At 46.7% G+C, this 12,751-nt stretch overlaps 1 protein-coding gene across 2 annotated transcripts in view; it reads left to right on the forward strand.

Moving 5' to 3' along the window:
* Nucleotides 1-11,079: 11,079 nt before the first annotated feature.
* The window catches only part of OSBP (oxysterol binding protein), a 42,313-nt gene continuing 40,641 nt past the window's right edge, over nucleotides 11,080-12,751 (forward strand). The window contains 1 exon segment of one of the 2 annotated variants that reach the window (NM_001082233.1): nucleotides 11,080-11,521. In NM_001082233.1, coding sequence (NP_001075702.1) covers nucleotides 11,154-11,521 — 368 coding nt within the window. In that variant the 5' untranslated portion in view covers nucleotides 11,080-11,153. 2 annotated transcript variants of the gene reach the window in all.

The raw sequence follows: 12,751 nt of genomic DNA on the forward strand, positions 1-12,751 counted from the left end.
GAGGAGGAGGAGTGGGAGTGTGGGTGGGAGGGCAGGTGTGGTGGGAAGAATAACTATATTCCTATAGTTGTACTTAAGAAATTTGCATTCCTTAAAAAATAAAAAAAATAAAAACAGACCTACAGGGGGCAGGCATTGTGGCACAGCATGTTAAAGACACTGTTTGGGACACCTGCTTCCCATATCAGAGTGCCCGTGTGAGTTCCAGTTACTCTGCTTCCAATCCAACATCCTGCTAAAGAACCTTGGAGTCCAGCCCTGGCACCGCGGCACACTAGGCTAATCCTCCACCTGCAGCGCCGGCACGCCGGGTTCTAGTCCCGGTCGGGGCGCAGGATTCTGTCCCGGTTGCCCCTCTTCCAGGCCAGCTCTCTGCTGTGGCCAGGGAGTGCAGTGGAGGATGGCCTAAGTCCTTGGGCCCTGCACCTGCATGGGAGACCAGGATAAGAACCTGGCTCCTGCCATCAGATCAGCGCGGTGCGCCGGCCACGGCGGCCATTGGAGGGTGAACCAACGGCAAAAGGAAGACCTTTCTCTCTCTCTCTCTCTCACTGTCCACTCTGCCTGTAATTAAAAAAAGAAAAAGAAAAAAAAAAAAAAACACCCTGGGAGTCCCAGTAATTGGGTTCCTGCCATACATATAGTAGACATAGATGGACTTCTCGGCTTCTGGCTTTGGTCTCTCTCTTTTTCCCTCTCTTTCTCTCTTTCTTTCTCTGTGGTGTGTATGTGTGTTGTGTGTATATGCATGTTGCTCTACCTTTCAATAAAAATGAATAAACATCTAAAAATAATAATACATATAGGATAGCATTTACCTTTAGGGGAGTGAGATTGAAATAAGGACATAGGAAATGTCATTTGATATTTCTTATGTTGAGTGGTGGGTTGAATAGTATTTATTTGACTGTTATACTTCATAATTTTCATATATTGTATGCATTCTATCTATGTTATGGGCTGACTGTGCCTCTTCAAAACTCACCTCACTCCCAATACCTCAGATTGTGAGTATAATTGAAGATTAGGTCTTTACAGAGGTAATTAAGTTATTGCAAGATCATTAGAGTGAGCCTAGTTCCAGCATGACTGGTGTCGTTATGAAAAGAGATTAGGGCACAGGCAGGTGCAGAGGAAAGACCTGGAGAAGACGAGCCATTTGAATGTCCAGGAGAGGCATCTCAGAAGGAATCAACTCTGCCAAAACCTTGACCTTGGCGTTCTACCTTCCAGAATTGTTAGAAAATACATTTCTATTGTTTACACCACCCAGCCTGTCCACCTCTTGCTATAGCAGCCCCAGCAAACTGACAGTACCATTGTCAAATATTTCATCAGTAAAAACATTTTTTGTTGTTAAAAATCCATAAGATGGGGCTGGCGCTGTGGCACAGTGGGTTAATGCCCTGGCCTGAAGCACCGGCATCCCATATGGGCACTGGTTCGAGATCCAGCTGCTCCACTTCCTGTCCAGCTCTCTGCTATGGCCTGGGAAAGCAGTAGAAGATGGCCCAAATCCTTGGGCCCCTGCACCCATGTGGGAAACCTGGAAGAAGCTCCTGGCTCCTAGCTTCTGGCTTCGGATCGGAACAGCTCTGGCCATTGCGGCCATCGGGGGAGTGAACCATCGGATGGAAGACTCTCTCTCTCTCTCTCTCTTCCTCTCCTCTCTCTGTGTAACTCTGACTTTCAAATAAATAAATAAATCTTTTTTAAAAAATCAATAAGATGCTAAAAGGATGTATAGCAAACTGTTAACAACGGTCATTTCTGGAAGGTGTGATTATAGAGAATTTTCACTTCCTATACTTACATTTCTGAACACAGGGGCCATCCTCTACTGCTTTCCAGGCCACAGAACAGAGCTGAGGGGCCAGCGCTGTGGCATAACGGGTAAAGCTGCTGCCTGCAGTGCCAGCATCCCATATGAGAACCAGTTTGAGTCTTGGCTGCTCCACTTCCCATCCAGCTCTCTGCTATGGCCTGGGAAAGCAGTAAAAAGATGGCCCTAGTCCTTGGGCCCCTGTACCCATGTGGGAGTTGCAGAAGAAACTCCTGGCTCCTAGATTTGAATTGGTACATCTCCGGCCGTTGCGGCCAACTGGGGAGTGCACCAGCGGATGGGAAGACCTCTCTGCCTCTCTTTGTGTAACTCTTTCAAATAAACAAATATTTTTTAAAAAATGAGAGAGAAAGAGAGAGAGCTGGATCAGAAGTGGAGCAGCTGGGACTCGAACCAGTGTCCATATGGGATGCCAGCACTGCAGGTGGCGGCTTTACCCACTATGCCACACTGCTGCCCTTTAAGTAGCTTTTTAAAAAGAAAAAGAAAACCTGAATTATATATATATATATATGTTTAATTTTTATTTCTTTATTTTTTGTGTTTATTTGATAGACAGAGAGACAGAGAATCAGAAATCTTCTGTCCACTGATTAACTCCCCAAATGCCGACAACAGCCATAGGCTGCACTATGAGGAAGCCAGGATTGTGGAACTCAAATCTGGTCTCCAACATGAGTGGCAGGGACCCAAGAACTTGAGCTATCACCTGCTGCCTCCCAGGATGCATATTAGAAGGGAGCTGGAATCAGAAACAGATTTGGGACTTGGACTCCAACTCAGGCACTCTGATATGAAATGTGGGTGACCCAAGCTGCATCTTAACTGCCAGGCCCCTACCCCTCCAGACTTTTCTATAGCATGTCTAATACCCTCAAGGAAGATGTGGGTTAGTTAAGTTGTGCTGCAAAGATTGTCTTGCATAATTAATAATTAGAGCTAGCATTATTATTTACTATATGCCAGGCACATTTCATGTATTTCCATTAAATCCTTCCCTAAAACCTTGAGAAACAGATACTTTTAATATGATCACAAGGAAACTGGTGAAATATTAATAGCCCCAAATTACATTCACTTAGCAAAAACAAGACATAAGCCCAGGTGATCAAAAACCCAAGACAGTATTATTAATTATGCTATGATACAGTGAGTATGTAGCTATTCTTTTTGAGAGTTAAAATTTCTCCTTGTGTGACTGTCTATAATATACAATTAGAATATGTGTATGGTTCTTGACCAGAATTACCCATTCCCCTCAGTGACCCAAAAGGAGAGGGTGGGATTGGCTTTCTTGAGGCTTTGTCGAAGAACCTTTTCTGATATACTGGCAGTTCCCACCTTACTTGTGTCTTCTTAGTTTTAGTGATTTTTATTTTATTATTATTATTATTATTATTATTTTTGGACAGGCAGAGTGGACAGTGAGAGAGAGAGAGACAGAGAGAAAGGTCTTCCTTTGACATTGGTTCACCCTCCAATGGCCGCCGCGGCCAGCGCGCTGCGGCCGGCCGGCATACCGCGCAGATCCGAAGCCAGGAGCCAGGTGCTTCTCCTGGTCTCCCATGGGGTGCAGGGCCCAAGCACTTGGGCCATCCTCCACTGCACTCCCTGGCCACAGCAGAGAGCTGGCCTGGAAGAGGGGCAACCGGGACAGAATCCAGCGCCCCGACCGGGACTAGAACCTGGGGTGCCAGCGCCACAAGTGGAGGATTAGCCTAGTGAGCCGCGGCGCCGGCCGTGATTTTTATTATTCTATTACACAAATGATCAAAGAACTAGAGATGTAGCTCTTAATCTAGGAAAAGTTCAACAACAAGAAAGTTCAACCAGGCAGGCTATTCCTTGCCAACCACGGAGATCGAACACATTCTCCAATGTTTTCTCCACTCATTAACACAGTACCTGGAACTAGTAAGCTTTAATAATTGTGAATGGACAAAGTTATGCATTGCAGCCACTTGGGACATCTGGATCCCATATCAGAGTGCCAGTTCTAGTCCTGGCACTCTGCTTCTGATCCAGCTTCCTGCTAATGCATTTTGGGAGGCAACAGATTATGCCCCAAATGTTTGGGCCTCTGCCACCCATGTGGAAGACCAGGATGGAGTTCTTGGACTCTTGGCTCAGTAATGTCTATTGTAGGCATTTGGGGCATAAATCAGCAGATGGAAAATCTTTCGATAGATAGATAGATAGACAGACAGGATAGATAGATCCATATGTGCTACTGTGTTTTTCAAGTAGATGAAAATAAACATTATATATATATATATATATATACACACATATATTTAAGAATTACATAAGGAAAGCATAAATGAATGACATTAGCCTCAGCATCTCTCTGGCAAACATAGTAACAGGTTTACCAGGTACAGCATCAACCAGGTGTCCAGTTTGCTACTGCTTTCATGTCGATCTAAGGGAACCACATAATGTAATTCCTGACCTCTAAGGAGAAAATGGCTCAGTGTTGTAATGGGTGCTCTGGAGTGCCATCAAGATCCCTCGTTAGGACCAAGCACTCATAGTTTCCGCTGCTCGAAGTGCTGGTGGCTGATGGATCATAGCTGAAACTCTCTCCCTCTGAGGACTGTCCTTTCCTGAAAGGAAACATCTTAGGTATGTCCCCTCCTTGACACAACCTGTATGCACTGACTGATCAGTGCTTTGCCATCTAGCTCTCTCAAGATTGGATGCTTGGGATAGTCCAACTCAACTCTAGCTTTCCCCAAGCCAAAGGCTTCTGATGTTAAGTGAATCTCAGCTCAGTTTCTCCTCTGTCTCATCCTGTTCTTTGCTCCCATGCAGGTATTGTTCTTGAGTACACTCCCCAGTAAACTTCTGCGGGAGCCTGACCTGAGGCAAACTCAAATTTCTTCTTATTCAGTTGAGACTCCTGCTGTCTCTTGAAACCATAAATTATCTATTCTAATAAGAACGTTTTGTATTGATCATACAATTGAAGTTAGAGTAAAACTGGGGAACTAGATACCTGCATTACCTTTCATCAATAAGATCAGCACTATTAATAATCACTCGGCAAAATAGAACCAGTGCCCATGTGGAAAATATGGGGAAAAAAGTTGAAAATTTTCCCAGATGAGTTGAAAACTTATATCCATTCAAAAACCCGCACACAGAAGTTTATAGCAGTTTTATTCACAGCTGCCAAAACTTGGAAGCAGCAGTTGGTTAAAGAATAAAACATAGTACATCCAGATAATGGACTATTATTCAGCACTAAAAAGAAATGAATTATCAAGCTGTGAAAGGACATGGAGAAAACTTATATGCATATTACTAAATGAAAGAAGACAGTCTGAAAAAGTCACACCTACTGCATGACTCCAACCCTATGAGATTTTGGAAAGGCGAAACTCTGGAGACAGTAAAAAGATCAATAGTTCCCAGTGATTATGGAGTACGGGAAGGACGGTGAGTGGGATGAAGCAGTAGAGCAGAGAGGTTTTTTTAGGGTAATGGAACCATTCTGTATGATGTTTTAATGGTGGAAACGTGCAATTCTACATTGTCAAAACCCAGGGAATGTACAATACCAAGAGGTAAACTATGGGCTTTGGGTCGTAATGATGTGTCAGGGTAGATTCAGCACTGGTAGCAAATGCATCACTCAGGATACTGACATCAGGGGTCACTATGTATGTGTGGAGACAGAAACTCTGTACTTTCAGCTCAAGTTTTCCTGTAAATCTAAAACTGCTGTTAAAAAAAAAGTCTAGGTTAAAAAAAAAAAAGCCTAAAGCATTGGCGTTTGACAGGTAAACCAGTCTGGGCTGAACAGAGTAGTAAAAATTGGGATCAGAAAGGCAAAATAGCCCCTACAGGGCCTTTGGCAGCAGAGTGAGTTACTGGGACCTTATCCTGTGGATTACAGGGGGGCTCTGAAAATCTCTGAGTGGGGAACTCAGTACTGAGCAGCTGTTCTGTGAGAAGGCATCTAGAAGACAGACTTGAGGCAGATAGTTTAGAAGTAGGAATAAACTACACATGCCTGGACCAGTAAAGAAATGGGTGCATATAAGACCACCCAGGTTCTGGTAACTGATTGGATAGAGGAGAATGATGACTCCACAAGAAAAACTCAAACATTGATTGCTTTTTAAATATTGTTTCAAAGATTTACTTATTTATTTGAAAGGTAGAGTTATAGAGAGTGGGAGAGCTGTACCACCCTCTGGTTCATTCCCCAAATGGTTGCAACAGCCAGGGCTGGGCCAAGTCAAAGCCAGGAGCCAGGAACTCCCTCCAGGTCTCCCACAGGGATAGCAGGGGCACAAGGACTTGGGGCATCTTTAGCTGCTTTTCCCAGGCACATTAGCAGGGAGCTGGATCAAAACTGTAGCAGCTGGAACTCCCACTGGCACCCATAAGGGATGCTGGCATCATAGGCAGTGGCTTAACACACTATGCCATAATACCAGCCCCTCAAACACCAACTTTTAAAAAAGTTGTAATTATTTCACATATTAGGCATTGACTGAAGTACTATCATGCACCCACTTCTGTCTCCAAAATATATCTGGAATTTGTTCATTTTTCTCCTTCTCCCTTGCTACCACAGCCAATCAAGTCACCAGTACCTCCCTTCTAAAAGACTGTAGAAGCTTCCTAGAGGTTGTCCTTTCTCCAGTCTTGTGACACTTCAGTCAGTGATATTTTTAAACAAAAATTGGGGTCACTTGCCCTAATCCCTTCAGCTGCCTCCCATTGCACTGAAAATAAAACCCAAACTGCTTATGAGATCTTGTAAACATTTCGAGTCTGCCCCCTCCACACCTTCTCTCTCAGTTACTGCCTCTCTTTTCCTTCTCAGAATTCACACAAGAATGACTATGTTCTTTCCTTTGCTAACTCCTCACCAGCCCCTGGACTATAGCTTTAAGAGAGTAGACGCCTCTTTGAGACAGGTTACACCTGCTGTTCTCTTTTATAACATCCTGGTTGACTTCAACATTACTGTATATATGTGTATAATTACTGCAAATATTTTCTCTATATAATGACTATGTACATTAATTTGTATAATTCTTATGTAATACCTGTCTGACCCTAATGTCTTGTATGTCTTGTGAGGAACCAGAGCTATGTTTTCCCTCCTGTGACCTCAGCATTTGACTTAGGCCTGGAGATATACAACAGATGTGCAAATTGTTAAATGTGTGAATATGCTAAGCGTGGGCTACAGGGGGGAAGCAAAAATGAAACAAATATGGATCACCCCTTAGAGCAATTTGCCTCCTCCTAGGGGATGGATGACTGAAATATAAAGAATCCATAAGGAAGAAAATTAACATCACGGGAAACTCTGCAAGTCTTGGGAAAAGGGCATTATTTCAAGCCAGGTAGATTAGAGGAGTTACTGCAAAGAGGTAGTACTACACTGGGCATCGAATGCAGAGAAAGCATGCTCAAAGGCACCAACCTGAGAAAGTACAGGGCAAATGTGGAGAACGAGGTGTGGGTCACTTTAACCACAGCATAAAGCACATCAAGAGTAAGAAACAGAGTACACAAGAGGAAGAGAGGAGGAACAAAGTGATACCAGATTGTCACGAACCTCATGTGCCAGACTAAGAATTCTGGGCTGTATTCTGGAGGTAGCATAGGATAACAACAATAACTCAATGCAGTCATTTCAAACCTTAATTTTTTTTTTCAGGTAACATGTTGAAATAAGCATCCGTATAGTTACTACCTAGAGTCAAAGGAAATTACAGACAACATGACTATTCGTTCCTAAATACTTTAGCATATTTCTGCAATTATAAACATTTTCCTTCATATCGAGCAAACTATTACACTGAACCAATGTAACAACTACCTAACAGCATCTAATACTAGTTCATCAATTGTCCCCAATTATCTGTTTCTTCTGAACCAGAATTCAATAATTTGTTTTCTGTGTCTTTTAAGTTGCTAATATCAAACAATCATCCTTTGACCCTTTTCTATGAGATTGGTTTTCTTTAATCTTTGTCTTACCCTTTGTAGCCGTTGTCTTATAGACTGCTTCACATTCTTGATTTATCTGATTGGCTCCTCAAAGGTGTGGTTTAACTGGTTCCTCCTGCCCCCATAAACTGGAGGTTAGATCTAAAGGCTTGATTATATGCAGTTTCAGCATTTTTGGCAAGAAAACTCCATTAAATGATGCTGTATACTTCATGCTGCAGCACACCAGGAACCTCATAAAAATGATGGTTATGTCACAGCTAATGACACTGGGTTGGATATCTGGATTAAAGGTGGGAGGGGATGCAGCCAGACCTTTCCCATTGTGAAAGTATGGGTCTCTCCTTGGTGGTTTGCAAGTAACCCGAGGGATGTATTTGGCACCATAACTGTTTGCAGCTTACCAAACATGCTCAAATGCACCTAATCACAACATTCCTGTAAGTTCTATTTCTATTTTTTTTTTTTTTTTTAATTACTGGGGCTGATGCTGTGGCATAGTCGGTGAAGCTGCTGCCTGTGGTGCCGGCATCTCATATGAGCACTGGTTCAAGTCTCGGCTGCTCCACTTCTGATCCAGCTCTCTGCTATGGCCTGGGAAAGCAGCAGAAAATGGCTCAAGTCTTTGGGCCCCTGCACCCGCGTGGGAGACCCAGAAGAAGCTCCTGGCTCCTGGCTTCGGATCAGCACAGCTCTGGCCATTGCAGCCAATTGGGGAGTGAACCAGAGGATGGAAGACCTCTCTCTCTGCCTTTCTGTAACTCTACCTTCCAAATAAATAAATCTTTAAAAAATATTTAAGGTATACAAATTTCATCTATACAGATGCAGGAACATAGTGATACTTCCAACCCTACCCTCCTTCACACCCATGCTCCCAACCTTCTTCCTCCTCCCTGTTCCTATTTTTTTTTTAAAGACTTGTTTATTTTACTTGAAAAGAAGAGTTACAGAGAGAGAGCTAGAGCAAGACAGAGAGAGAGATCCTCCATCCGCTGGTTCACTTCACAAATGGCCGAAACGGCCGGAGTTGGGCCCCGCCGAAGTCAGGAGCCAGGAGCTTCCTCTGGGTCTCTCACGTGGGTGCAGGGAGCTAAGCACTTGGACCATCCTCCTCTGTCCTCCCAGGCACGTTAACAGGGAGCTGGATGGGAAGCAGAAGAGCCCAACATGAACAGGCACCCATGTGGGATGCCTGCACCACAAGTGGAGGCTTTTACCTGCTCCAACACAACACCAGCCCTGGTTTTAGACTTATTTAACGTAAGTGAAAACTGAGGCTTGGAGTACTTAAATGACTTTCCCTATGTAGCAAAGACAGGGCTCAATCATATGTATGTTGATTTTACTTTCATAAAAAAAGAAAAAAAAATAATACCTGGGGCCAACGCTGTGACTTAACGAGTAAAGCTGCCGCCTGCAGTGCCGGCATCCCAAATGGGTGCTGGTTCGAGACCCAGCTGCTCCACTTCCGATCCAGCTCTCTGCTATGGCCTGGGGAAACAGTGGAAGATGACCCAAGTCCTTGGACCCCTGCACTTGCATGGGAGACCCAGAGGAAGCTCCTGGCTCCTGACTTCGGATCTGCTCAACTCTGGCTGTTGTGGCCATTTGGTGAGTGAACCAGCGGATGGGAGACTTTCTCTTTCTCTCTCTCTCTCTGCCTCTCTGTAACTCTTTCAAATAAATATACGAAATCTTTAAAAAAAAAAAAATAGTCTACATGTCACTAAAGTTTTGAAGGATATTCTGTCTCTAAAATTCAACAAAATTTCTCTCCTTTGAAAATCATTTTTTTTAAAGTTTATTTTCTTGACACTGGGACATTGTTGAGAAAAAAATCAATTTGTCTTAGTGTCTAACTAAGAGCCATTTATTTCTACTGTTTGTTCAAACTGGCAAAATGTAACAGGTGCTGGATTCCTGGAAGTGTGGTGTTTTTGGCTACATTTATAACAATAGCTTACAACATCTAAACGTTACACGTTACTGAATCTGTGGCTTCCACAAATGCACGAACAAAATCAATTGCTCAAAAATAACGACGTCTGGCCAGTTAAGCACGTGCACACAACGTGTGCTCCGGACGCTAAAAGCAACACTAGCCTTTAGGTACGGAAGAGACCCAATGCCAAGTGCTGGAGAATCTATTTTCTCCTGAAGCGAGGTCAGCAACTCCTGGGACAGAATTAGTAGAGGCAGACACGGTCTAGAATCCAGAGCTAAGGGGTGGAGAGCGCACGTCGCAGGAGGGGCGCGGGCCGCGGGTCCAGGATGCGGCAGGGAAGCTGCTTCCCCCTCCCCAGAAAGCCAGGCCTTCGGCCCGAGACGGACAGACGAGGCCCCAGATGGGAGATTCAGGCGGAGGTTGACTGTCGAGGGCCGCTCTTTCAGCCCAGGCTTCTCCCAACAAGCCACTATCTGACGCCTTAAGTCAGAAGGAAACCCGACCTCCCACTCTCACATAAACAAAAACAAAAACACCCCCAACATTTGAGAGACTTTCACCACCCACCAACTTCCCAGAAGCTAGACGCAGGCGGGCACGCCCCCAAGCCTTCTTCTAGAATCCTGTTGGTTGTTCCGGCCTGCTTCTCTCTCTGAGGGCCCCTTTCATTGGCTAGCATTGCCAAGCTCCACCTTTCACAATTCCTGGAGCCAATCGTCTCCACTCATCGCGCGACCTCTCCGTTGATATGTGAGTGGCATTCATGCTAACCAGTAAGAAATGAAAGTGAGGTTTTGAAGACTAGACACCTCCCTTTTTCCCTCAACTCGTTCAGTAAATGGTAGAAAAGATTGAGCAGCTGATGCCAACACCAATCCGTAAGGGCGGAAGAGGATGAGGAGAAGAGTGATGGGAGGTGGTGACGTGGCAATGACAGGCGCATAAACTGAAAAGAGTGGCAGGAACACTAGCCAATGGGCGATCAAATTGGTCAGGCACTCCGCATTCTCCCTTCCTCCCAGAGCGCTAGGGACTTCAGAAAAGGACCAATTAGCTTGTGCACTCGCCTGATTGGCCTTCATCTGAACCAATCAACGGAGAGTCTGGCGGACGCGTCCCACCCCGGGCTCTCACTGGGCGGTGTAGAATGACAAGCCCGAGAGAAATGCCAATGTCCAAGAGATCTTCTTCAAGTGACACTCGGCAGCACCAATCGACGACCTCCTTCCAGGCTGCCGAGCCCTCCTCCTCACGGCGGGCCTGGCGGGGCGGGGACGCTGCGCGGCGGCGGCTGATGCGCTAGCCGTGTTGGGCGCTCCGGGTGGCAGCGGCGGCGGCTCTCGTAGGCGGTTCCGGTCCTGTATCTCCGGGCGGCGGCGGCTCATGGCGGCGACGGAGCTGAGAGGAGTGGTGGGGCCGGGCCCGGCAGCCATTGCAGCTCCTGGCGGCGGCGGCGCGGGTCCCCCAGTGGTGGGAGGCGGCGGCGGCGGCCGCGGAGACGCGGGGCCGGGCTCTGGGGCCGCGTCAGGGACGGTGGCCGCGGCGGCTGCGGGCGGCCAGGGGCCCGGGGCCGGGGGAGTGGCGGCGGCGGCGGGCCCGGCCCCTACGCCGCCGGCGGGGGGCTCCGGCAGCTCGGGCACTGGGGGCTCGGGCTCGGCTCGCGAAGGCTGGCTCTTCAAGTGGACCAATTACATCAAAGGCTACCAGCGGCGGTGGTTCGTGCTGAGCAACGGGCTCCTGAGCTACTACAGGTAACTGCTTCCGGGGCGCCGTCACTCACCGTGCCTCCCCCACCGCAGCCCACGGCCCCGGCGCCGGCCCCCTGGAAGGTCGCCCCGGGCTCCGCGTCGTCTGCGCGAGTGGACAGCCCGCGGCCGGAGCCCGCCGTGATGACAGTGAAAGACCCCAGACTGGCAGCCCCCGGCCCTCCGTTCCTTCTGCCACATCCTTCTGCCCGTCCGCTGGCCTCCCGGGCGTGTGGAGAGCGTTTGTTCTTCCCTTTCTTCCCACCGCCACATGGGTGCAGTTACTAACCGTGCAAGCCAGGCACCGCTGGGGGTGCTCAGAGCCACTGCTGTCCAGGAACTTAGCTCCAAGTCTTGGCTGCCCATGCCCAGCCTCTTAAAACTCAAGGTTATTCGTAGCCCTTGGTGTGCCCACCCTGGCCGCCTCCACGTTCAGGCGCAAGGACACCGCGCGTAGAGTGGCCTCAGCACCCCTGTAATTCCTTATCTCGCCTTCTGCACACCCCGAAATGGAGATCTGCGCTCCAGGGAGGCAGATCCTCCTCCCATGGGAATGATTTCAGTGCTGTGTCCCACATGGCTGTCATCTTTCCGGTTAGTTAGGATTACGTTTTATTCAAGGGAGAATCCGTGTCTTTGGTATAACTACTTCTGTTCGACAGTGTTTATTTTAGAAATGTTGAGTATTCACCGTGTGACCGCAGCATACATGCTGCTTTGGGTTTTCGTGTTGCTGTAGATAAGAGGAGTAAAGAGAGATGATGGGGCAGGACATACACATTTTCTGGGCTTGAACAGTGTGGCTGGATGTTTTGCAAACAGTATTTTGTTGGCTGCCAACAACCACCTGGGAGTTAAGAGGTATTCTCATCTTCCTGATGAGGAAACCAGCACTTACATGGGCCGCTTTCCCAACGTCTTGGAGGAGTCAGGGTTTGAAACTACTTCTGTTCACAGCAACATAAAACCAGGTTCCTGTTATATGAATCAGTCAGGTACAAAGGTGTTTGTATATCTGTAGCAAGTAAGTTTACAGGTCATAGTTGCTATGTATATTTTAGAAAAGTATAAAAGTCTCCCTTAAGGACTTTGCTTGACGTAATGGCATTTCTCACTGAAATCTTTTTGGGGGGATCCAAAACACTGATGTTGAAGAGCAGCTCACTCTGTATTTCTTTTTCCTTTGCCAGTAGTCATTCTGCTTCCAGGCAAGAGAGGGTAGACAAATCTCTTTTT

Source organism: Oryctolagus cuniculus, chromosome 1, assembly GCF_964237555.1.
Source record: "Oryctolagus cuniculus chromosome 1, mOryCun1.1, whole genome shotgun sequence".
NCBI lineage: Eukaryota > Metazoa > Chordata > Mammalia > Lagomorpha > Leporidae > Oryctolagus > Oryctolagus cuniculus.